Here is a 26,925-nt window from a genome sequence, read left to right as displayed (position 1 = left end):
TCAATGTCCAAGCTCTTTTTTCATTAATCCTGAAAATAAATTTCGTAAAAATTACTGTCACGTCCTCAAATAATTAGAGGGCCGGAACCAATTTCCACCCCTTGCTAATACTTTTATTCTGCCTTACATTATTCACAACAGGATACAGAGTACAATTGTTATTAGTGATGCTGAAAGGTAATTCCTTGCAATTTTGTCACCATAGACACCTTTATGCAACTTTTACAAAATAAATTTTATTTGTTTAAATCGATAACTCCTAATTTGGACAATTCAGCTTGAGGTTTAAACAAATGCACTTCAGCTAATCACTTCGTCAAATGTAAATGCAAATTGCAGCCCACAGAACATTTTTTCTGCTTATGTAGATCAGAAGAAAAAAGCCGCCCAAAATGGCATCAATTCCTGCAGGGAGAGGTGTCTCCTGGATGGCTGGAATGTTCAAACATTTGGCTTTTACACCCCTTTCTGGAGAATGTAACGAGGCAAAAAAGCACCTCATTATTCAACTCCACTGTAGCGCTAACACCGAAAACAACAAACAGAAATGATCGAAAATTCATTAACCAAATTCAGCAGAATAGCATGCTCATGCAAGGGGCACATTTCTCGGGCAGATTTGACATGGCGGTAGTGCTACTAATAGTACTAAGATTTCATTATCCTGCATTTATATTCACCGACTTTTCTTTAAAGTATAAGTGAAAGCCCCGTAGATATTATTTTGTTAAGATGTGTAAGCTATATTTAAATGCCCTGTGGAGTACAGATGAACGACGCTATAACGAACGCTAATATAGCGAATTTTCTGCTGCAGCGAACTTAACACGAACTTTGGTTGGTCACGCTCCAATTCAGTGGCACATTCTTTTTATAACAAAACTGAAACATTAAGTTGTGTGCTATATCGGCTATAAAGAAGCAATATTTGGCTAGCACGGTACTCAAAACTCGGATGATACCATATAAAAGCAAAATAAAACAATTTTGAGATAACGCATTATTTTGAAGAAACTTGAAAAAACTCCCGACGTCTGAAACAGCACAAGTAGAAAACGCCCTTTCGTGCGTGGACACTGAAAAACTGCATCCTAATCCGAGCTGTGAAAAGCCACCGGATAAAGACCGCATCCTTCAAATAAATAAGACCGCAAACCTGTTTTGCCAAACAAGCGATGCTGTTGTTCTTTCACGTGCTCATGTTCCGGTCAATTTACCCAGCGAATGCATTAAAATGTTCACTTTCGCTGCCCGACTGAGTGATAAAAAAATGCGTTATCTTCCGCGACGTAACTAATGCAGCAGGCAGCCACGCGATAAAGCGGTTTCAGCTAGGGAGTGCGCCCACTAAGTGGACAAACTGCGAGGGCGCGTCAGCCTCCCAACAAAGCCCTGTGCATGCATTGAGCGGCACGCGCTCCCGTGTTTACTGACATAAAGCATTCGACTGTACCTGCGCCGAACTAGTGGCCCGCACTAAGTTTTTGAAAAATAGATGTAGGAAACGGCGGTAAAACTGCGAAACACTGAGTGTCCAGGTTAACAGCTCTGAAGAAAACTGAGCACTACCACCCTTACAACTTTTGGAAACACATTAGCTGCAACCTCAACACGTATGTACGCGCACGACAAATTTCAGAGAAGAAGCCCTTACGCTAATACAATTTTCTTCAGCGGAAAAAGGGACGGAGAGGGTGAGCTGTAAAACAGCGCTTCTATTAAAACAAGTAGAGTTGCCGCGGCAACTTTTCTAGAGAATTCGGAAGCGTAAAGCATCGAGTGATAGAACGCATTAGACGCACCACCCAGGTTAAGCGAGTCTCGAACCACATTCCGGTTCCACTGGTTCTAGCGTGTTTATACCGGTCGAGGCTCGGACATCCGTTGTTTGGGTACACTGGTTGTACCCGCGAGAGCGAAGGCCACTGGCTTGATCTGTGTGCGTTAAGTTCACATACCTAGAAAAAATATTACCTCCAATAAGCAAAGCATTCGGTGCTTGTCATACAAAAGTGCGGCTTGGGATCCAGTCACACGTGCACGTGTATCCTCTTGAAATGAAAGCACAGTTCTATACCAAAATGAAAAAAAGAGCTTACCCTGTAATTCTCGGTTAGGCTTTGTCGCGGCACCGCGTGTATCCATGAATTCCTCAGTCTTTCTTCCCTCGTGAACGTGAACACGTGTACCTTCGTGCCCGTGGTGTAGTCGCCGCGGCATCGTCGTACACAGCACTTGCACGGCATCTAAGTGTACTTACTTCGACATTGCCAAAATTTGCAGACGCGGAAACACTCACAGAAACACACAGAAAACGAGCGACTCGACGGCGAAGAGGCGCACGTGGAAAAAGACACGCTGGGGAATGCCGAATGTGCCCTACAGTGGGGGCACCCTGCAGCCTGACGTGTGATTCCGAGAAGTCGCGGTGACAAGAGGGGTGGAAAGGGCGCACCCGCACGGAGCCTTTCTCCCTTTCCAATCGGTGTTCCTATGAAACCACCCCGAGATGCCCAAAGAAAAAAAAAGAAAAACGTGCAAGGCTAGACAGCATAGTCACTCCCCAAGCGGAAAGCTGAGGAGTGCCCCTTTGTTTATTTTGCGGGAGACGCCTTCCAAGAGTGGCGGACCAGCAGCCCGGGTATTCTCACATCGCTGGTTGAAAAAGGTCCATTTTCTTTCAAGGTGCCATGCGCTGTAGGGCTGTTTGAATGATCTGAATCACGCGCCACGCACGTCATGCTGTAGCGACCGCGACATTGGGTAGGCGCAGCAGGCGGCGCCGCTTCAGCGCCGTGCTGTAGCTATCGCTAACCGATCGAGTTGCGTCACTGTATAGCGTCCTCGATAAACATGCACCAGGGTTGCCCCCAAATCCGGCGCGGTGCACAGTGCTCCCCGACGGTGCGCACCGGCACGGAGCATTAATGGAGGACAAACTGAGCGGTTCTACCCAAATGCCGTCTCGTTAGCTGTGAAAGCAATTTATAAATGCTTTCACAATGGCAATAAAGTAGTGTAATATGACACAGCACTACTTAAAAGAGATATTTACTGAGAGGCAATGATTTTATGTACAAAAATATCATATCTTTCTGAAGCTGAAAAACATCACGATAGCAGAAGAGTTCTAGATTGATTGATTGTAGTGTTTAACGCACCGACGCAACGCAGGCGATGAGGCGCGCCGTAGTGGAGGTCTCCGGATTAATTTTGACCACCTGGGGATCTTTAACGTGCGCCGAAATCTCGTACACACAGGAAGAGTTCTAGGCCAGAGTGTGATTTCTGAACATTCTTTTTGTCTACTGAACGCAATTTTAAACCTACTCGCCAGAGCGCTCCGATTAATAAACAGGTTTCATTCTTTCAAATGCCACCACTACTTATTTTTTATACTGAAAATATCTTTTTCTCGTAACTAATTAAGGCTGTTAACTGCGAAATGTTTTTCACAGCAAGCATAACCAGCTATTGGACGATGCTATACATAAATGCAGTGTTGAAAAAGAAAGAATAAAAACTGTTTGTTGTGCTGTTGCATATATAACAAATAAAGAACTAAGACAGCTGCATTAAATGTAATTGCAGTTTTGAAGTATGCAAGGAAAGATCTCTGTATAGTAGAAAAACTATCAGCAACGTAACTGGGTAATTAAAGAGAAATTGTTTTCGTGGAATTTATATTGAAAGGGAATTCATATTCCTGTGATTGTTAATTAAATATAGTATTTGCATATATATTGCCTTGGAACTGCATGAATTAATTGTATATATCAGTAACTGGATGCATATCTGGCTGCATTTCGTGTAATACATCAATCGGATGGTGTCATAAAGGTGTTCATGCCATATAAAGAAGCATCTAGCGCCATATATGGCAAGTGATAGCCACATATGAACACCTATATAGCGATATATGGCCACATATAATTTATATATGGGCCATATATGGCATTTTCGTAAGGGAGCTGAATAGCTGTGACTCTATGGACTAAACACACTAGGATGTTCTATAATCGTCTAAAGAGAATTGTATGGTTTACATTCTTTAGTGGAGGATGCATAAAAACTTCAATAGCTGGCTATAGCCTAATTTATGCCCTTTTATGGGTGACCATAGGGACCCATAGACAGCCATAGCTCACCATACAATTTTCCATAGACGCCCATAGGGCATTTTTGTATGGGTGTTTTGTGCGCTTTGAACTTCAGCTTTCACAGATGTGCGCATGGTATCCATGTATGTATGTGTCCTTTACACAACAGATTTTAGTTGAAAGCAGCTTTTGCTTATGTCGTTCTTTCGTCACACGGAATCAAAAACACTGCGCTTTACACATTGTGAATTGGCTTCACTCGACGCTTTTGCAAAGACTGAATGGAAATCAAAATTGGCGTATTGAGAAAGGAAATCACAGAAAGAAATGCAAAACTAGGGCAGTATTCCGGTCGCGTATTTCTCGATGACATAGAATCACGCGACACTTCAAACCAAAACACCAGAAAAAAATCGACGTCGGTCATTGGCAGATAGCGGAAATGTGATGGGTTCGTCAAATTGCCCTGACATGTGCCGGAATCGGGTTAGCGATTACACAGGTGTACTGTAAGTAAATGGGAGGCCAGAGGTAGTGGTGTTACAAATACTGCTCGGAGTGAAGTGTGTACCCTTTCATGGCAGGTCACTACGCGATGGTGACCACAATTACCGGCAGCATATGTTTGTTTACGAATGCACTAAAGGTGGAGCCATATTTTTGTTTCGCTTCTTCGTTGCTTTGAAATGCCAACTTCCCCCATGATCCTGTTTTCATTCTCTCTACAGGGCTGCTCTTCCTCAGGGTTCGTGATGTTCATTCTGTCGGTCATCACGTTGACATCCCTTGTCCTTGCGAGCGCCGCTGCGGTGGAGGGAAGACGTCTGGAAGGGCCAGAGCCTTCTCTCGAACTTCTGCTCGATGTTGACACCGGTGTGGACGACGCGCTTGCCATTATTTTGGCCACGACCCTGCCTCATGTGCGAGTGGACGTCATTACAACAGTGGCAGGAAACGCCGATCTGGGCACCGTCTACAACAACACACTCAGGGCACTGAAAGTTATCAACCGAACAGACGTGAGTGAGGTGCACGATTTCACTCTCGGGGAAGTCTCTAGAAATATACTTCAGGATGATATTCGCTGTTATAAGCGTTTAGAAAGCACAGTTAATGTGCCACGAGCTTCAATGTCCTCAAAGGAAAGTCGCGCACGATTTCGCTTTCGTGTAAATCAGGAAATATGTTGCAGGAGAACATTCGTAGTACTAAGTCCGCAGAAGGCAGAGTTAATGTGGCGAAAGCCTAATGCCTGTATAGTAAAGTGGGCACCCCTCCCTTCATTCCGTGTCCTTTAGAGTTCAGTTCAGAAAGCAAATTAACAAGTGCCACATCGTGCAAGTCACTAAGAAACAAAATTGGCGTAACTTGCCCTAGTGGTGCCAGCTGAAGAAACAGCAGAGCTGTCGCCCCATCTCTTCCTTCATCGGAGACCCGCCTGTTGCACCTCACATGGATTTCCGAACTTGTCGCTGAAAGTTGTCCATGAGTGGCAGGCCCGGATCATTTCGTCCACATCTCTCCAAAAAGGGCCCATCTCCCCGCGAGAGGGACTCGAGTAAATGCGTCGCATAGGGGGTGGGTGTATTGCGTTAACGTTTAGTGTTTGGGGAGTTGGTGGTAGTGAATGCGTTGTATCAGCAGCTTCTTGACGTAGTTTGAATGAGTCAAGGATATAAGGCGCGTTCGTAGCCTTTCATTCTGTGTCGGTTTTGTGGCGCAGTGGGAAGAGCACCATGTACCTCGCGTTCCGCCCACAGGTAGTGAATGCGTTGTATCAGCAGCTTCTTCAACGTAGTTTGAATGAGTCAAGGATATAAGGCGCGTTCGTAGCCTTCCATTCTGTGTGGGCTTTGTGGCGCAGTGGGTAGAGCACCATGTACCTTGCGTTCCGCCCGCAGGGCCGTGGGATCGAAACCAGGCGCCGGTAAGTATTATTTTTTTATATAGTGTAGGGGGAGGGGTGCGGACCTGTTGTTGAGAGCGAGGAGGGTAGCGTGATGCGGGAGAGGAGGAGTGGGGGAGAGGGCGCACCTGCGCGCTGAGCTGTTGCGGACGGACGGCGGACGCTACATGTGAGTTAAAGAAATGCTGTGCATTTAAAAATGCTCTGCATTTAAAAGGGGCCGACGAGCTAGAACCCGCGGGCAACTCCAAAGCCAGCGTCCGCGCTACGAACCCAAGGGAAATGCTGTGAGCCCGGAATGCGATGATAGCTCAATCGGATGGACGCCCGTTTGGTAACGTGAGGCTCCCAGGTTCGATTCAGACCGCGGGAAGCGTCTCTTTTAAAGACGATAGTCCTTCTTGGGCTACTTAAACCCAGAAATTTCGGTCTGTCTGTCTGTCTGTCCGTCTGTCTGCCTGCAACTCGACTCAGCCACCCGGCCGAAGTAAAATGCTTGCTGCACAATAGTCTTATATACTTACAGCCAAATGTAAACGTCTAAGCCCCGTTTATATGTTCATACTTGTCAACTTTGTTCTACAAGAACAAGACATAACGCAAATATAAGACAGAAAATTAGTACACAAGGGGTATTTACAGTGTTCCTTTATTAAAAAATTCCTAGATGCTTGGTTTTTTGATAGCAAATGATATTCTACATCTACTGCAGAACAACGCGTTCCGCCTGCTGTCGCCCGCGCCACCTCCTGGCGGCATATGAGAAATCACGCGGCAACAGCAAAGAAAGGTTCCACTAGCTAGGTTTCACGTTCTGATTGGAACGCACGTGGAGCACGGCAACGCGGTTCTATAAACCTTGAAGTCGGCCGCCTCGATTCACGCGCGTCTCCTCCGTACTGCAGCACTGGCATCGAGGAACCGTGCCTGTAGCAGTGGAACGCGGTAAATTCAAACCGCCTTGAGCAAACCTTTAGTGTGTTTACCTTGGGATGGGCGCGACAGAACAGGAACAGCATGAGAGGTGAGCGGCAAAGCGAAGGGGGGCATTTCCTTCGCAAATTTCTACAAAGACTATCGTCGTTTGACGACATTTGCAACGAAAGGAGCAGATACGCGGCCAATTTTTTTCTTTCCAATTGGCTGCGCATGTTATCGTTCCCTGCCGCTGCTAACCCCGTACCCCTCGGGCCTTTTGGGTGGCCAGTGGTTAGGTTGCCGGTTTCACGGAGTAAAGGTCCTGGGATCAATTCCAGGGACATCCCTAACCACAATTTTTTCTTGGATCTTCGGGTTTTTCTTCGTGTAACGGCCGGAACAGGCTCTGCATAAATAGCTCTGCTGTACTGCATGGTGCCATAAAAAACTCGTTCATGTCGCACAACCGCTATTTCGTTTCGTCCTATTCTTCGTTGTTATCATTGATGGCACCGCAGGGCGGTTAACAGAAAGTCTGGTTACGCTTATTTTGTTCCTGTTAATACGAGACCGTCGTTACGTTACAACCTCCAAAACACTGCCAGCCGGATCATACCTATGCCATCTGATTGGCCGAAAAGCATTGTATGTTTGTAATTATCGGGAAAAGTTTTATGCACTTATGAAGCTAGTTCTCGCATACCACGTGGGCGTGCTAGCAGGGGCCCCAGACTAGCAAGCTCTCTTACTCAATTAGGTTCATTCCCTCACTTTCTTTCCACCACAGCGGATATATTTTAAGAACTAGCCGTGCATCACGTTTATATGCATGCCGTCAATTATCAAGTTCAGCAGAAAGCCGATAGCCAAATTACCCCTATCTTCAAGTTCTGGCCATTTCATTGGCTTGGGATTGGTCTAGACTTGAAACACCTTAGCTTAGAGTTTCTTAGCCTATGTTGTGCTAGCTTGACTAATCAGTGCTTGCAACGTCTAAACTGTAATACGAATGTCGCATCACATTAGCTACTGCCCTGTACTGCCTGCGCACTCTGTTGTACGCAAGCGGTCGCCCCGTCGAGACGGCGCTACAACTTGACGTCACCATGGCAACGTCCACACCGACACTAAAGCAGCTCTATTCATTTTGTCGCCATGTGCCCTTCTACCGCTCGACCTGTTGACAGAAGTGGCTTTACAGAGCAACGCAGAAATTTTGCCCTCATGCCCCTTGTCTTGCTGAAACAATAATAACATACAGAACCGAAGTCTACTAACATGCCTTGTTAACGTGCCTTTTCAGATACCAGTTTATAAGGGGGCAGAGAAACCCATCAGCGGCTTTGGTCACCAAGAAGAGGTCTACTACGGACCTGACAACTTCGGAGGCGTGTCCGCGTTGTATCCAATGGGCGAGAACTCGGCACGTGGCACCCAAAAGCACGCTGCCCTCAGGATGATCGAGATCGTCAAGGAGAGACCGGGCCGCATGACGATGGTGATAATGGGCCCGCTGACGAACTTGGCCACTGCGCTGCTCGTGGAACCTGACTTCTTGGACAATGTGCAACACGTGTACATCCTAGGTGGAGACGTCTTCGGTAAGGATCAGTGCACACCTTTTACTTAGAGACACACAATGTTTTCGCATTAAAACCGAAATGAATAACACACGCATACGAAAAAAAAATATTTTGTGCATGCATTCGGTTCCCACTTTGGTTGCTATAAGACACCATGAAGATAAGATACTACAACCTCGTTCAGTTTGAAAGAACTGGCCTGGTAACTCACTCAGCTTTATTCCAGCGAGCTTTATTCCACTCAGCTTTATTCCCTGTGTCTCCAACCGGAAAACACAGGGAATTAATAATTAACATTTAAATTTCGCGCTTCGCGACGCCAGCAGGGAAGCAGTACTGGGCGGTCCGCGGGCAGATTGAGGTCTGCGTACGGACTGAAGGTCCTGTAGAAATACAACGGAAAATCAAGCGCAGGAGCGTGTCTTGGGTCATAGACTGATAATAAGGGAGGCCCAGCTTCCCCCGTGGGGACAACGCGAAGGAGAGAGGGACAGAGAGAGAGGGAGAGACACTCTTTATTAACGAGGAAAACGCAGAGAGATTTGACGGCATGGCTTCGCCGCCCTGCTACTCTGCGGTCAAAGGAGGAGAGAGAAAAAATTTAAGAAGGTGTACTTAAGAAGCGAAGTACAGAAACATCATAAAATAGAAATAACGCATAGTCCTCCTTTGGGGAATTGAGTTAAAAGTTTTTTTTGAAATACAGGGAAGGCAACAATGTCGAAGACACACCAATCTCCTCCAGAAACTCAAATAACGCGGATATAGCTTTGCGCTGAGCACAGGGAGAGGGACATGGTCTAAATACCAGTCTCAGGGTTAATGGTCCAGGGTGGAGGCAATCAATTTCATACGGCAAACGGCCCCTTGCTTCGGCATAAGAAGAGCACTCCAGTAATAGACAGCTTCAGGTGAGTCACAACTGTCACAATACACGCTTGACGTCTGGCCTGTGCATTAAAGGTATATAGGAATTTGTAAACGTTGTTTCAAGCCGAAACCCAAGGTACAACGTCTACAGTCCGCGGGGTAGTCGTTCTGGCAGCTTCATTCTAATGTATGGATCTATGCCATTAAGAAATCGGGATGGTACTCCGGAAGAGACCATAAACGGTTCCGTTGCGTCAGAGTTAGCTTCTTAGTCATGGCTGTGGCATTATGTTTCGCGAAGAAATTCTTTCAGTTTCGCATTTGTAGGCCCCTGCGAGCTGCCTCATCCGCTTTCTCGTTTCCCGTGATGCCGCTGTGGCCTCGGACCAACTGGAGGGTCACGCGATGACAAGCGACGTATGTGAGATGATGCAAATACGTCACCTCGCGCTGGACATGTTCGTGAAAGCTGAAACAACCAGCACGTTGCAGTCTTTGAAGAGCTGCTCGTGAATGACCAAAAACGGCTCAGTATGTCGGCGCCTGGCGTATTGAATATATCGAATGGCTTCTCTAAACACTAAAACATCTTTATCAGTTGGATAAACGCATGCTGGCGTTAGAGTGGTATGATTAAACTGAATTAGAGGCACCCCTGATATCGCATGGTCATGTTCCTTGGCGGTGGCTTGGTAAGCGCCGCCAATCACGCGAACAAGATCATGAGACGTTATAGATACCTGACCAGAAAATAGCGGGGGAGTCGCCACGGCTTACACTGTTTTCTTATATATCTTAATTATTTTTTAACGATTTTCATAGCATTGGTATCCCTGTTATCTGCAGAAAGCAGTCTTTTTATGTCTTAAACTTATATTTCGACTTCATTGCCCTTTTAACGAGATTATATGCTTGGCCTACTCCACCAATTTACGGTGTCCGTTCCCGCCCAGCCTCTAACGCCAAGCTACCTGTTCGGAAAACTTCGGTGAAAGGATACAGACAGAGTGACGAGAACGACGAAGGAAGCCAGGGGTGCTGGGAGAGGGAGGGCTGAAATTCATTTTAGGTCGTCTACACAAACTTGTCACGCAGCCAGAATAGCACGGTTAGAGCATAAATCCGTGCGTCAATCCGAATAATCTTCCCAAAGCCATTGTGTATTGAAATGTCCCACAGGCTTAACTGTACACGGGCAATAACTTCCCCAATCTCGGTTACTGGAGCTTTAATAGGGGCTACATCCGGTATTCACGACGGAATGATCACGGCGCTCGCTGTGTATACCCACCACCTCCAATAGAGTTCGAATAATATTTGCGCATATAACCATCAAGCAACGGATGAAATCGTTTTCCTTTCTTTTTTTAAGATAACGCCACTTGTTGCTAGATTATTAAAACAAAGTTAAACTGCATATTGCAACTGGCATGGAACTTACCAATCGCACTTATAACACCACTATGATTGACACTGCATACCTTGGTACCGGGTCCTTGGGTTGAAAAAATACTGATCTGTGTTCTTCAGCCGTTCACTACAGTCACAAAGTTGAGTAGGAAATCAGATAGGGAAATGCGATTGATCAGTTGCCAAGCCATTGCTACACAACCACCATCCGATTATGTCACTTATATGTTGGGTTTCGTCCTCGAGTGATGTGTTCGTGCATTAGAACGATCTATACGTGCTAGCCTGAAAGGGTCGCGGGTTCGATTCCCGGCCGTGGCGGCCGCTTTTTTGATGGAGGCGAAAAGCAAAAACGCCCGTGTGTACGAGATTTCGGCGCACGATAAAGATCCCCAGGTGGTCAAAATTAATCCGGAGCCCTCCCCTACAGCATGCCTCATCGTCTGCGTCGCATCGGCGCGTTAAACCCTACAATCAATCAATCAATCAATCAACCAATCAATGAGTCAATCAATCAATCAATCAATCAATCAATCAATCAATCAATCAATCAACTAGATTGAAAGTCAACTCTCGTGAACTTTTACAACGTAAATCCTAAGCGAGCCTCTATTCAGATGGGTGTGCCAGAGATTACCGATAAGATATCGGCTTTCGAGCCCATACCGGTGCCTTGATTTGAAATTATTTTTTTTATAGATGCGTGTTTTCTTGCATTAATGGTACGTTTTGCCGCATAGGCTACCACCAGAACCATGTTGGTATACATTTCATTATTTCCAATAGAGTAACGGCTATTAACATCCCATATGTTACACCCTTTTTTGACCTAACGTTTTTTGGGTGCTTGATACAACAGGCAAAACCGAATTCAACTTTGTGGCGGACCCCGAAGCAATCATGGTGGCACTACAGCGATCAAGCTGCGCAGTCACTCTCGTTCCTTGGGATGTTGCAGTCCAGGCGACTGTGCCTTGGGTTTGTACCATCATGCTCATATCACTCGAGTGGAAATACAACTGTAAAGAACGAGCCATCCTATGTAGTTTTTGTAAAACGTGCCCGATGCTTGCACCACAGTGGCACGAGTGTCTGTGATGCCCTCCGAAACAGAACCCCTTCGGAACCTCGAATTCCGTAAAGTGACCATGAGCATACAAATTTTCTTCGTTCAAAATTGTTGGTCCCTTGGATTCTTGTTAAACGGGAAATGATGTTGCCATCGCTCGCTAAGTAATCTGCCATTGAGAAGGCGGTTGTCAAATTATCCACGCTTTTCGCCTTAATTCGTCCAGCACTTGCCGCAGAAGTTTAAATGGCCAGTCGGTATAGACGATTCAGCGTCTAAAGGTCCAACGAGACGAAAGATCCAACGAGACGAAAGATCCAACAGTGGATATTCCGTCTCGTTGGATCTTTGATCTCGTTGGACATTCAGGCTCGATTAGACCTTTCGTCTCGTTGGATCTTTCGTCCCGTTGGACATTAAGGCTCCTCCGTATTATATCAACGCCTGAAGCACTCTACAATCACCTTCACTACCCAATTCACCAAATTAATAGCGAGAACGTCTGCGTTTCAGGTGCGAGTATTTATAATTTAAATGTACTCCCGGCATTGGCCTTTCCACGTGGTCAGGAACGCTATTTCCGAACAACAGCTTCACGAAGACGAAATGACTAGTTTACGAGATATATGCTATCACTGTCTTATCGACTGAAGAGCGCCCACAGCAAACATTTTTGCGAATGCGCTGGATTCTCCTTTATGACTTTGTGTTCCTGTGTTAGGGTGTGCGAGATTTATTAAATTCCCCTTAGAAATCGCCTATCTAAAAATAATATCTTCCTACGAACGAACTCAAGTTTCTTCCCGCCGCATGGGCACGTGAAGCACTTAAGCAAGCGTACCTGAAATCTGGGAACATTCACTTCCTCAATTGTGCACTTTGCTATTTTCATTTATAATTTAGATGGGTTTGCGGGAGTGCCCAAGTCCCCTTTATACCATTCAAATAACTTCACTCTTTCTACCTGGGAGCCTAACTATTTATAAATATCAGAAATTGCCCCATTTTACTGCACTGCATTTCGATCCTGCGCACGACTGTGCCCAATTCCGGCCTCACCAGAGTGAATCGATAAAGCCTGGAAGGCTACGTTTGGTTCGTCCGTGATTGTTTAAGTGTTTTAAGGGACTGAGTAAGTTAAATAACGGCGGCATATTGACCCTCAAGGGCGACAGTGCAGTGTATTTACGCCACCATTCTACAAAAGTGTTGTTTTCTAGCCTCAATTTCCCAGCGACCGTTCCATACACATCACCATGTGTATGGAAGTCGAATTACCTCAAGGTGACGGTGAAGTGGTTTATAAACATGGCGAGATTACTTGTGGTGAATATAGTCTGGAGTCCCTAGACTAGGTTTCGACCATTCTGGGTGCGTTTACGTGACTTTGTTAGTAGAAAAATTAATTTTAGAGTGTTGTCCTAATATCTGCATCCTCCTTGCCGATTTTCTATGACGTTTAGTGTGAGGCTCAGATTGACTGCGCCCACTACGGCTCGCCGACCCTATATATAGGCCGGCCGCCCGCGGGTCGTCGCAATTCATTCCCCAAGTTAAAACTAAGCCATGACAAGAATTGTGTCCGGAAGAATACAGCTTTATTTTGCTAGTTTGCAAAAAGTCCAAGTCAATGAATCTCTACGCAGGCGCACATGCAATACCTATATTGACTTACGACGCTTCACTGCGTTCGCTTCACGGGAGCTGTAAGCTGCATTTGCGCGACTAGTACGCTAGTAGAAAATCTAAGGTCAATAACAAGTGGGAGAAGATTCGGCGAATTTAATGCAAGACACTTTTTGCGCAGTATGAGCTAGCACCGGCGTCAGCAGCACGATCGCACATGTGCGACCTCTTTATTCCTGCCTTAAGAACGCAGTCTCTAGTGAAACATATTTGTGGAGATTTGACGGGCGCAAAAAAATTTTTCCTTTATGCTACTTACATCAAAACTCTTAGTGAAAACATACTTGCGCGACAAAGGAATGTCTATCTCTTGCTCGGATGATTGCCGGTTATACCAACTAGAAGGCATAAATCGTTGCTTTGTTCTGTGCCGGGATGCAGTGGTTTTTGGGATGTTTTGCTACAAATTGTTAAAAGGGACATGGACACATTTACGTGTTCATCTCCCTTCTCAGAATGCGGTTCTTGTCTTTTCTAAGTACTACTGGAGTGCCCTATGATATATTTTTTTTGTGATGGGATTATATAGCTTGTAGAAGTTCCGCATTACTGACCGACATGCGGAACTCGCCCCGCCCAACGAAGTCCGTTTTTGTGGGAGCTGGCTGCGTTGGTGGAGAGCATCTATGCGGAGGAAAGTCACCCACCAGAGTGGCTGCACCTGTTGGACGTGCGTGTCTGCTTGTTGAAGTTTTGGCGGCTGCCTTATTGTAGCGGCTGTGGTGTTATCTTTCTTAAATAACTGCTAACTTTTGTATTGCATAATAACCGCAAGTTTTTCATGCAGAAATGTTGCAAGAAATGCGGCATTGACGAGTGCTCTGAATCACTACATGAAGGGCATCGTAGCAAGATTTTCGAATCTCCGGTTGAATTTGTTTTCTTGTTTTTTTTATGGGGGGGGGCAATTTATTTCTTTATGTATAGGTAACTTTTTATCTACTCCATTCACCATTTTGCTCTGCAATCACCATTGCATTATGAGCGAGTTTAAAGACTGCGTGCAGACAGACACTGACGTGCTGGCCAGTTTTCATTGGCGTGGTGTTGACATTTCACCGGCAGCTTGGAGGCACAGTGCCGAATCCGCCGGCTGCCGGCCTCTTGCAAACGCGCCTCTTATGACACAGAGACGAGTGGGGCAAGCTCCGAAGTTGAGGGAGAAGCTGAGCCTCTCCGATGCTGCGGAGGGCGGGCAGCCACTGCGAACGCCTCATCTAGTACATGTTACGACTTTAAGCGCGTCTGGCATCCTTATTTGACCTATCATGCAGCCGACAACGACCTCCAAACAGCGATAGCGTTGGACGCCAAGCATGTTGCTGCGGGGAACCAAAACCGAAACTAGTTTAAACAAGTCTTCAAAAATAAATGAAAACAACTACATCCCGATACATGTGCTTGTTGCCAGTAGTAGTAGAGCTACTTTAAAACAACAACATTGACAAACAATCATCTGCGTATGCATAAAGTTTAAAACCTGGGCGTTGTCCAAGCCCGTCGCGTGACGTTTCCTGTGAGGCGAACTTGTCTTGCAATACAATTGAATGCTATTTAACCTACTAAATTTTATGCATACGAAATTGCGCTTTTATCCATGCTATTTTTTCTTTAGGAAAAACTTTAGTGCTATTGGCATCAAGTCAAATTGTAAGAATGTAGTTTTGAGGTACATTTCATGGGAGTTCGAGACAGTTTCGGTTTCGGTTCCGCCGTGCATTACGTATATGGTTTCTGATGTTATCTGCAATCGCGCATTGATAATACTTCATCATACTTCATACTTTATAAAATCGTGCATCATACTTCAAAAATCTACATCATCCGCTAGGTTATTGACTGCAGAAATGGGCCGCATAAACCTCATTGCTCCGCTTCAAGCTAACAAGTATCGTTTCATGCAGTTAGGCCGATCCGAGGCGGACGCAGTGGCTGAACTCCGGTTCTCCAGTTCGTCGGAGATGGTGAATCGCGGGGCGTCTCTCCCGCAGCTACGGATCTCACCTGCATGCCTTTTCTCCGTACTATCCGCCGGGCGTCGGCAAATGGGCCAATTAAACACATTCGGCCAATAAAAAAAGGCCTCTACCCCTTGATTTCAGCCCACAAAGTGGATGCCAACGCTTCGTGCTTCATCAAATTAGGCTTCGGTAACATGCTACAAGGCTTACAAATAACAAGTATATATGTTGAGGCCCACCTCCGTCATATCGGACATTTGCGACATGTTTTTAGCAGTAAAAATAGGCGAACACAAGAAAGAGGACAGGACAGGCGCTTCCAACATTGCATCGGATATTGCTGTGAACTTGTTGGATTGCAGGGCTTTGAGCTGGTAAGCTGAGCATTGATTGAATAACGTTTGTGCAGTAGGCTTTACCCTAGCCCCCGCAAATATCTGATGAGCAGCTACTACGCTTTTTCTGGCAGCGTTTCCGAACGGAAATGTGTGGTCACGCTGAAGACCGGTCTGGTGTTTCCGCCTGCGAAATGGTTTTCCTGTTTACGATAAAAAAAATTACGTTGGTTTCATTTCCTTATGACGTACGTTACTTCGCTTTTAATTTGCTTTAGATATTCTACAGGCGTACCCGTCGTCCAGGCATATGCAGCTTACGGCGAAGCGTTGTACGTCCATTGCATGAAACAATACTTGCTCTCTAGAAACGGTCATCATCACCACCACCACCAACATCATCATCATCATCATCATCATAAACCTACTCAGGTCCGCTGCAGGACAAAGAACTCGCGTGCTGACCTCCAACCACTCCTGTTCTGCGCTGCTCAAGTTCACAGTTTACCCCCCGAATTTCTTTATTTCATCCGGTTTACCCGGTCGGTCTCTGAAGTCCAAAACATGTGATTAGGGGGTCATGGTGACTCCTGAATTATGGCTAATTCACGATCACAGATATCATTAGAAACTATGGGCGTGTTTCACGGTGAAACGTACCAAAACCGAAACTAGTTCGAACTCTCCGAAATTAAACCACAGTAACTTTATTCCGACACATACTTGTTGCGAATTGCTCTGAAGTCTTTCCTAAAAAAAACATTCTTTACACAAACGTAGGAGCGCATGCATGAACTCTAAAATCTTGGTCGTCGTCCATTACATGGCAAGATGGGGTTGCGTCATTTCGCGTATTTTTTTCTTCTTTCGGACTTAAAAATTAAATACTGCATTAGCGACTGCATAAACAAAGAAAACCATGTTTATTTGCGCCAGTCTATGCAATGCAAACACCAACACATGTTAAACAAATAAAAGAAAGCGGTTGCTTGCTACTTAGTAACCAATTAACTCGGGTGTGTAATATTCTTAAAATTCGAACTCTATTTTTTTTTCTTGTCGTGTGCAATGTTCATAGCTCTCTTCGTGGGCTCAATATTACCAAGCAGCTCAATGATTGGCGAAAAATAGAGAAAGTCACAGATTGTGGTGACGATTAGGCACGGAGCTCAGAATAATGTAACGGTGCTGCTGGCTTTGCAAACATTGATATTAGAAATGCATTTATATGACAATCTCATTTTAAACCATTTTATCTCTAGAATATGGCAGCTCAGTGCATGAATAAGGTACTGCACTAGTGAACACAAAGTTTTGGCTTGGTTTCTCGCAATGAGAGTCGCTTTTCCCATCAAGTAAAAACAAGGCAACAGAATGATAAAGTACCATTAGCAAAAACGTATATGTACCTCAAGTATTGAGCACGTTCAAATGAATTAGGCGTCCCGTAGCCCCTCCTCCATCTCCCACGGCTTCCCGCAAAGCCTCGGTAATTTCAACTGAATGTTAGCAATTTGAACATGTTTGTCATCCTCGGATCACTTTTCGCCTTCCGCCCATGTAATGCACTACAACTGTAAAATAATGGACAGTTCTATTTGAAGCAACGCAGCGAAAGAGTTACTGGTTGTCGATGCTGAACCCATTCAATTATGCATTCCGCTGTCTCTCGAGCAGCTTTTGTCTGCACGTTAATTCCCGTCAAGCTTAACTTAAATCACATTTTTTAGTGCACCGGCCAAATCAATAGGATGGACCATGCGTTGATTTCAAGAAAAATGGCAAGCGCAAGACGGTTTGTTTTTCTAGCTCCTACGGGTAATTATCCAAATATGATTATCTGACGACAACCTTCAGGTGTATTTAGTGATGCTACCACTCTGTGTGGGAGGAACCCAACGAATTACACCCTGACGAATTGCAGTACTCAAAACGAAACTTTATTGTTTGTTTTATTGACAGACGATATTGCTAAAATTGACCACTGAACATCGCGGGACAATACGCTCACGTTTGGGCTGGTGAGCCCGAGGTCGCGGGTTCGATTTATGGCCGCGGCGGCCGTTTTCAGATGGAGGCGAAAAGCGAAAACGCCCGAGCGTTCGAGATTTCGGCGCACGTTAAAGGTGCCTTGGTGGTCAAAATTAATCCATAGCCCTCCACTACGGCGCACCTCATCGCCTGTGTAGCGTCGGCGCATTAACCTCACACAATCAATCAATAAATCAATAAATCAATAAATAAATAAATAAATAAATAAATAAATAAATAAATAAATAAATAAATAAATAAATACGCTCACGTGCAACAGGTTACAGGGATGCAAAACTGAGTCCTACAAGAATAATAATAACAAAATTGTGAAAACGGTCAGTTAAATTTGATGGGGTAAAATTTTACGCAACTGATTCAAACCCATGCGGCCGCGGCCGCTTTATCCGAATGAGCGCACTAAACTTATCTCATTGTTGGACTTTTCGTCTAGGTGGATCTTTCATCTCGATTGACATTCAGGCTCGATTGGACCTTCAGACTCGGTAGATCGTTCGTCTCGTTGGACATTCAGGCTCGGTTGGACCTTTTCTCTCGTTGGACATTCAGGCTCGATTAGACCTTTCGTCTCTTTGGATCGTTCGTCTCGCCGATGACGTAACGAATTGGACCTTTCGACTCGTTGGATCTTTTGTATCGTTGGACACTCATGCCACAAGCGTCTGCCAAAGGCGTGGGGCACTTGAGAGAATCACTATGCTGAAACAGCTTGTTCACTGGCTCTACATCGAATTACGGAGTGCGCACGCAGCATATCAGAGGGCTGTGATTTAAAGGCCAACTGCACTAAAAACTTCAACCATTTGGAAATGGTATTTTCGTGTAGTCTGCCTGAAAATTCTGCAAGATACAAAATACGACAGCTGATTTGCGCGTATCCGTAGCACAAACGACCATCGAAAATCAGAGATTTCGAAACCGAAACTGAGGACAGCGCGGCTATTAGGGTCAGGCTGAGCTGATGCTCCACCAGGCACAGCCGGCGAGCGAGCGGCCACACGCGGCTGGCCGGCCGGAGCGAACCTCCGCGCCACGCTTCGCTGTCGCCGCAGTACTCCTGGCTGGCCGTAGGAAAAAGCGCAGGGCCGGCCGCAACGTCACTTCCGCTTCATGGCTGCTTGCGCGATCCGCCTGCAGGTGCAGCGTCGCCTGCGAGGGAGCTATTTTAAACGCCTCTAATTATTTAAGCCCGTATTTCACGGGCCTGCCAGTCATGTCCCTGTTGGCTTGATGGTGAATTTGGCCGAGGTGAAATTTGAGCGCAGTTGGCTTTTAAGTTTTATCCTCCAATGCCTCTGACAGAAGTATGGAATGGGCATTTGGTGTCTTCAAGAAGACGAACCTCTGCAAGCTAAAACCTTCACGCTGTTGCAAGAGTAGTCCAGGGGCGGTATTCTCGTAACTGTCCCTTTTGAAAACGTCCCTTTTGAGTCCCTTTCATTGTGACGTACTTCCGGTTAAGCAATGGGCGTTGGCAGTAGGTTTGTTGCGCTTGCGTTACGTCACTTCCGCTTGTTTGCTTTTAGCCAATCAGGGTTCACCAAAAGGGACACTTTTGAAAGGGACGCAAAAGGGACAAAATTCGAGAATACCGCCCCAGATTAGACCCACATTTGCCCCGATCGAGATTTAGGCTGATTTTAGTACCCACCGTCATCGAACCGCTGAGAATGCCACATTAATTTTGGCCGTATGTCTGTGTCGATCGCTTGTCGGTAGTAAAAAAAAGCGCTATTTCGAATTTCAGGAAAATTTGGCGTTTAGCGAACCCACATCTGCCTTAACTTAGGTTCGCTTTTACCAGAAACAGTCAATCACTCATGTCCATGGCATAGCTACAGGGAAGCGGTGATGCCTCCAAAGGGTCATTACCTTTTATTTTACTTTGTTATCCGGCTGAGTCACTTGACATCACCTCGGCGGGCACAAGGTAACAACGAACTAATCCGACCAGATGGACTGCACGTGCCCAGAGTTATTCTGCATGTGTTTAGAGCTATTTTTCGTCGGCGTCACAGGAGTCAGTCGATGCGTCCGGATGCCGCGCTCCGTGGTACACTTGGTATGCGCGTATATGCGTTTCATAGTCAGTACAGCCAGCCGTCACCTGAGCTTGCTTGCTTATTTATTTATTTATTTATTTATTTATTTATTTATTTATTTATTTATTTATTTATTTATTTATTTATTTATTTATTTTCAATGCACATGAGCATTACAGAAAGGAGTGGGGGATCAAACAAAAAACTGCTATATCACGCGAGTGCTATATCACAACATACACGCGCCTAAGCATACAAAACCACCCGAACTGAAATAGAGAACAGCCAAAAGGGACCTGCAATGGTTGAAAACCCCGTTGTAGAAGAATGTTCAACAGAAATAGCCGAAACCGACCTCAAAGGGGAGAACCCGCGAAATCGTACAAGCAGCAGCAGCTGAAACTGACCAAAAGGAAACGAGTAAAACCCGAAATCCCATTTATAATGCATACAGATGTCACAAAAAGATTATATGCGCGATAACAAATGTTAATATTCAAATATGACATACCCTTGAAAACGAAAAAAAAAAAAAGCGGTAACCGTATTTGAACACGAGTTAGGATCTTTGCTTCACAGGAGCGGAACAACTACTCTACGAGACCAAGAGGTTCTGAGCGATTAAACTGAGGGCCACATGCACGTGGACATAGCTTCACACATGCCCCTAGATGGTGCCATGCGTCGCTTGGCTTTGCTGACTAGGAAACTGGTAGGCACCACGATGATGGTGATGATGATGATTAGTGGCTTTCCCTTTGAATCGGGGCGTCGGTTGCCAGCAACCGACTTGCCTGTTTTATTACGTTTACTTGCCCTACTCCCAGCTAACCTATAGATTTGCTTCCTCCCTCCCATCTCTCCCACTTTTCTGTTTTAAACTCATCGCCCCCACCCCCCTTTTTTCTCCCCTCCCCTCGGGTACAGTGACCTACAGCGGGTGTCGGTCGTATTCGCCTCTTCCGGCACGTGCTCCCATGCGCTGCGTAAACGATATAGACTCCCGGCCGCCTGCTCCTCATCTGCACGCTGCATATTTGTGAAATGTATGCGAAAATTGGAGGTGCAACGTATCCTCTGTATGATTTCCGCACTCAGAGGACGGGAAGGGCAAAAAACGTTTTTTTTTTTTTTCAACACAATGATTGGGCTTTTTATAGCTTTCTTGTCGTTCTTTCAACAACGGAAGCTACTTTTAACGCTGAAGGTTATTATACTGGCTGTCCGAAATTCGTGGTTGCGAAGTGTGAAGCCCAAGTATTTGTGAATACCGAAAAAGTGAGGCCTGGAGGGGAATTCACCAGGGAGAAAGAAGAGGACTGGCCGCCTGTTGGCTAACAGGTCGTCGTCGTCGTCGTCATCATCATAACCGGCAGCCTATCTACGCTAATTAACAGGTTATAGGGGAGGTTAATACGCCGATTGAGGATAGCGACAGACGGAGAGAAGAAAAAGGTTCCGGAAGAACCGGTGGTCCTGAGAGGGGTTGGTTTACGTGAAAGTACGCGATGCCGATTGGAGGGCAGAGGATGGCAGAGGAGGGTTTAGGAAGAACGTCAGTGTTTATGAACCTATTACCGGTAGTGCACCACTTCATCCTAGTACTTTTTATTAAGTGTGGTACACAACATGTAAGTGTTGAGCTACCCGACGAGGCGGAAACGTCCGGCTGATCGGACTCTTCGGGCTAAGAGAGAATGCTTCCGATCACGCAACAAATTTGCCAGAAATTTGCCATGCATGTTTATGATCAGAACTGAAAAAAAAAAAAAATAAAGCAGGAAGCTGAATTTGTTAGTGCTTCGTTTGAGTCTCAAACTCCCCGATTGTTTGGCCGCATGGCGAGGAAAAATCGTTCTCCGTCCCATCCACGGGAACCCAAGTGCAGACTTATTAATTAATTTATTTTATTTCAAAATAAGTTTAAAGGTCCTGCGGCGGAAGGTATTACGTAGGGTGTACATGACATCACAATGGTAAAACAATAAATCAAAATGTGATTAAAACAACACACAAAAAGGTAAAATAAATGACTTTGCATCGCGTAAAAAAAAAGAAACACTCGCAAACAAGACGCACGCAAATAAGAAAAAAAAAGAAGGTCTGGGAACACCATGTCAAAATTAGTACAACGTCAAACGGACGTTTACTAGCGTGCGGAAAGAAAGATAAACAATAAAAAGAAAAATTCCTCAGAAATTCAGAGTTATCTACTTATCCGTAGCATTCTTATGCCGCCTGTCGAGAGTGTGAGTTTTTTCAGGCATTTTTTTTTTTTGTTTTGTCTAAATCCTGTCCGACCAATTATTTTCATTTAGGCTATTGCAACGACTAGGGATGAAAATTTGGCGAAATCTGCCTTATTGTGGAAATGTCATGAGTTATACGTTTTGCCATTTTCCGTAATTTTCAATATTTTTCTTCCTTTTTTTAGTTGTTCAAAATTTCGTCCAACCAATCATCTCCGTTCGCAGTATTATAACGATTAAATTTGGAACTTTCGTGATATCTGCATTATTGTGGAAATTCCACGCGTTATACGTTTTGATATTTGACGTAATTTTTTTACATTGGTTTTATTTTTTAGTTTTTTCAAAATTTTGTCCGACCAATTATCTCCATTTACGTTATTACAATGATTAAATTTACAACTTTTCCGAAATCTGCATTATTGTGGAAATGCAAAGCGTTACACAGTTCGCCATTTTCTGTAATTATTTTATATTTTTCTTATTTTTTAGTGTTTCATAATTTCGTTCGGCCAATTATCTCCATTCACACTATTATAACTATTGCAGGTCGAACTTTCGCGAAATCTGCATCATTGTATAAATGCAGGGCGTTAAGTACGTTTCGCGATTTTCCGTAAGTTTTTTGTTTTTGTTATTTTTTAGTTTTTCATAATTTCGTGCGACCAGTCATCTCCCTTTACGCCACTATAGCGATCACATGTGGGAATTCCGCGATATCTGCATTTTTGTGGAAATACAGGGCGTTGCACAGTCCTGGGGTAGTCGGCAAAGAATGCTAAGCATTAAAATGAAAACACGTACATTTACAAATGAGGCAGTGAAATGGCGTTAGGTTTGCACGTTTCTGTTTAGAGCATCTGTAAATTTCGAGACATTTGTTTCGATGACGACGTGTGACGGCAGATTATTCCATTCTATCGCGATTCGAGGTACGAATGAATGAATGAGTAAATGCGAGGGAACGACACGTGATGCGTTTGACTTTGTGGGGTTGATCACGGCGCGGGAAGTTGGCCGAAGGTTCACCCATGAAATCATTATGAAGAGACGCATGATGGTAAAGTTGGTGAAATAATGTTAAACGAGATACACAACGACGATGGGATAAGGCTTCAAGCGCGGCGCAATTTTTTAATGCTGTCATACTGGTGTGGCGTGAATAATCCGAATAGATGGAGCGTACAGCACGGTTTTGAAAGGCTTCCAAAACAGTTATTAGGTGTGCTTGATGAGGATCCCATAAGGCTGAAGCGTTCTCTATTTTAGGACGTATTAGTATTGCGTATGCCAATTTGCATGTTTGCGGGTATGTTTCATAAAGCTAAGGGAACGGTTTGCAGATGCGAGAATATGGTTGATGCGATTATTCCACGTCAAATTAGTGGGTAGGTGAACGCCAAGGTATTTGCTAGGAAGAAACCTGTTCCACACGATTGTTCTTTAAGATGTAAGATGTTGATGGGCGGGGTTCCTGATTAGTAACATACATTAATTTTGTTTTAGCAAGTTTTACAGGCATTATTCAGGTGGAACAACATGCGTTTACAGCGTTTAGGTGGGACTGAAGAATGTCATGATCACAGTAAGAAGGAATATTACGATATATTACGCAGTCGTCTGCAAATAGTCTGATATTAGGTTCAACGCCGTCTGGCTATTCAGGCTTTACAGGCTAGATCACTGGCTATGCAGGCTTTAAAGAGACCCAGAAAAGCTTTGTGAAGGTGGCGATCAAATGCATTCAGGTGGTAGAACACATAACGGGGGATTTTTGAGCCAAGTGTGAGCCCCATACGTTGTACGGATAATTTGTAAACAATTTTTGAAGATCGCCGATGAGCGCGACGCCGCAGCGAGCCGACCGCGGCTGACGCAACGCCGGTCGCGGCTCACGCAACGGTGAGGCACCCCCCTCATTCGGCCGATCGTCGGCCGCCGGCAACGTCCCTGCCATAGGCTTCCGGCTGCTCTTCCTCCTTCCTGCGCGATCCCGAGGCAAAGGCGGGTACGCAGCGATTGACGCGTGCCTACGCGCAGGAATGTAGCTAGCGGAGAACGGAAGTCGAGCGTCGCGATGTCACATGGCTATTCCCAGTGTTTCCAGCTGCTTTGAAAGAAGCAGAGAGGGAGAAGGAATCGATCGGCAAGGGGGGAGAGGTGCACTTAATTGCTTCTCGCGCAGCTAATACTGAATGTAGATCAATAATTCCAACGGCATTGCATCGCTATATTGGTACTACGCGGCAATACAGGCCTTTTGTAACTTTTACAAAAGGCTTTTCTGGGTCCCTTTAATTTGAATTCCTAGGTGATTTTCATGTTCTCCCAGGATTTGTTTAAAATTTAAATGCCAGTAATAAGAATTAATTATCCAGCCTTTCGCTTTGGGCGCCAATGTATTACAGTTTTTTCTGCTTGCTCTCGGAATAAAAATCGATTGAAGTCAGTCAGTCAGTCAGTCAGTCAGTCAGTCAGTCAGTCAGTCAGTCAGTCAGTCAGTCAGTCAGTCAGTCAGTCTTACCCTCAGTCAATAAGAGAGAATGAAGGAAGGAAGGAAGGAAGGAAGGAAGGAAGGAAGGAAGGAAGGAAGGAAGGAAGGAAGGAATCGCAACTCACATGAATGCTACCATACCAAACTAGCTGAGCTGCATCATAAGCACACTCAAATGACAGCGCTGACAACACGAAGCGAGCCAGTTTCGCATGATTTCTATCCTGCCCATTTTACAGGACACCTACTACAGCGTGACGAACAAAACGGGGCCGCTGCCGGAGTTCCTGCGGGACACCACCAGCCACACCGTGCAGTGTTGCTTGGGCCACAGTCCCGGCTTCAGCCTGGGAGACTTCATGGCGGTCCTCGCCGCCACCGTTCAGGAAAGCATCACTCTTACCACGGTGCACCGCGCCGACGTCGAACTGCACGGGACCTACACCAGGGGTCAGCTGGTCCTCGCGTGCACACCAGACATGCTCCCCCACGTGACGCGCAACATCACCATCGTGGAAAGGTTCAACGTCACCGCTGTGGAGGAGTACTTCAAGCGGACCTTCGACCCTGACGAGACGAGCACGCGAGACGAACGAAGATAATCAGAAACTAAATCTTTTAAAGACGGCAGTCTTTCTTGGGCTACTCGGCCACGTAAATTTTGGTCTGTCTGTCTGTCTGTCTGTCCCTTCACCCGCCCGGCCGGTAAAGCAGATTTTGAACGAGACGGTTATATACGCTACTTCATTTCTGGACATATAAATTTCGTAGCAAGGTACATAGTTGTTAACATTGTGGAGCAAAAGCAAAACATTATGCATATATGAGGCAAAATATCAATACACAAGTGATATGGGAAGTGTTCCTTTGTTACAAAATACATGGATGTTTGATTTTTGCGATACCAAATGAAATATTACATCAACAGTACACAAAAAAGTCACGCCGTCATCTGCTGTCGGCCGGCATTTCAAACAGTATACTGCTTCCCGCCGACAGCACGCGACAGCGAAGGCGCATGGACAGGAGATAGCGCTTGGACAGCGCGTGGAGAAGGGCCTCATCGTGGGGCAGTGCAACGCCGTAAATTTGAATTGATTTACGTGTCGGGGGTGCCAGGCGACTATCGTCTTTTGGCGACATTTGTAACTAAGCCAGTAGGTACGCGGCAATTTTTTAAATGCAGAGCATTTCTTTAACTCACGATGTCACCCGGCGTTGTCGGCGTGCCTCGGCGTCCGCAACAGCCGTTCCAGGTGCGCCCTCTCCCCCACTCCTCCTCTCCCGCATCACGCTACCCTCCTCGCTCTCAAAAACAGGTCCGCACCCCTCCCCCTACACTATATAAAACAATAATACTCACCGGCACCTGGTTTCCATCCCATGACCCTGCGGGCGGAACGCAAGGTACATGGTGCTCTACCCACTGCGCCACAAAGCCGACACAGAATGGAAGGCTACGAACGCGCCTTATATCCTTGACTCATTCAAATTACGTCAAGAAGCTGCTGATACAACGCATTCACTACCTGTGGGCGGAACGCGAGGTACATGGTGCTCTTCCCACTGCGCCACAAAACCGACACAGAATGAAAGGCTACGAACGCGCCTTATATCCTTGACTCATTCAAACTACGTCAAAAAGCTGATGATACAACGCCTTCACTACCACCAACTCCCCAAACACTAAACGTTAACGTAATACACCCACCCCCTATGCGACGCATTTACTCGAGTCCCCCTCGCGGGGAGATGGGCCCTTTTTTCTTTCACATCACCGCCCAACGAGCCTTCCAACCCACCAAAACTTTCCCTTCTGACACCGCTTCCGGAATTCCCACCTCGGAAGTGCCACAAACGTTCTTGCGACAGCCTTCGACCCGAAGCGCTTCCCGGCTAGCAGAACCGCCTCTGAGAGCTTGTGCACTTGTCTTCTATGTCCCAGCTTCTAGCTGCTCCGTTAGGCCGGACGACGGACAGGCACACCAAAGACGTATTAGATGCAACGCATCTCGTGCTGGCCCCTCTGTCCTTTCTGCGTCTGTCCGGCGTTGTCCGCACAGCTGCGCCTCTCCTCCTCTCCTCTCTCCGATAGCGAACACTCTCTCCCAAACAGCTGCGGGTTGGCGCAGCGCGCTCTCACTCCGTTGCTAGGCGCCGGTGGGCGGCGCTGCGCGCGCTGCGCATGTGCAGTACTCTCTCTCTCTCCGCGCTCTCCTCTCCTTCGGGCGCTGTGAATATAAAGCGGCA

The 26,925-nt window shown here is 45.8% G+C and overlaps 1 protein-coding gene across 1 annotated transcript; it reads left to right on the top strand.

Moving 5' to 3' along the window:
• Positions 1-4,619: 4,619 nt before the first annotated feature.
• On the top strand, positions 4,620-25,346 carry LOC144144363 (nucleoside hydrolase-like). Its single transcript, XM_077675785.1, has 5 exons — positions 4,620-4,746; positions 4,829-5,119; positions 8,228-8,525; positions 11,647-11,765; positions 24,915-25,346. Exons 1-5 carry the CDS (start codon positions 4,678-4,680, stop codon positions 25,275-25,277), a joined length of 1,140 nt encoding a protein of 379 aa, XP_077531911.1. The 5' UTR covers positions 4,620-4,677; the 3' UTR covers positions 25,278-25,346.
• Positions 25,347-26,925: the final 1,579 nt, after the last annotated feature.

Source organism: Haemaphysalis longicornis, unplaced genomic scaffold (assembly GCF_048455015.1).
Source record: "Haemaphysalis longicornis isolate Haplotype H1 unplaced genomic scaffold, Haemaphysalis longicornis Haplotype H1 scaffold_7, whole genome shotgun sequence".
Lineage (NCBI taxonomy): Eukaryota > Metazoa > Arthropoda > Arachnida > Ixodida > Ixodidae > Haemaphysalis > Haemaphysalis longicornis.
The sequence above is the reverse complement of the archived record's forward strand: the minus strand, read 5'-3'. Positions and strand labels throughout refer to the sequence as shown.

What these genes read in the sequence shown, in the direction of transcription:
- LOC144144363 (XM_077675785.1), top strand. Translation starts at nt 4,678, where the DNA reads ATGGCAGGTCACTACGCGATGGTGACCACAATTACCGGCAGCATATGT. An exon ending in TGTTTACGAATGCACTAAAG is followed by an intron (nt 4,747 to 4,828) that starts GTGGAGCCATAT and finishes TTCTCTCTACAG; the next exon opens with GGCTGCTCTTCCTCAGGGTT. An exon ending in CCTAGGTGGAGACGTCTTCG is followed by an intron (nt 8,526 to 11,646) that starts GTAAGGATCAGT and finishes TTGATACAACAG; the next exon opens with GCAAAACCGAATTCAACTTT.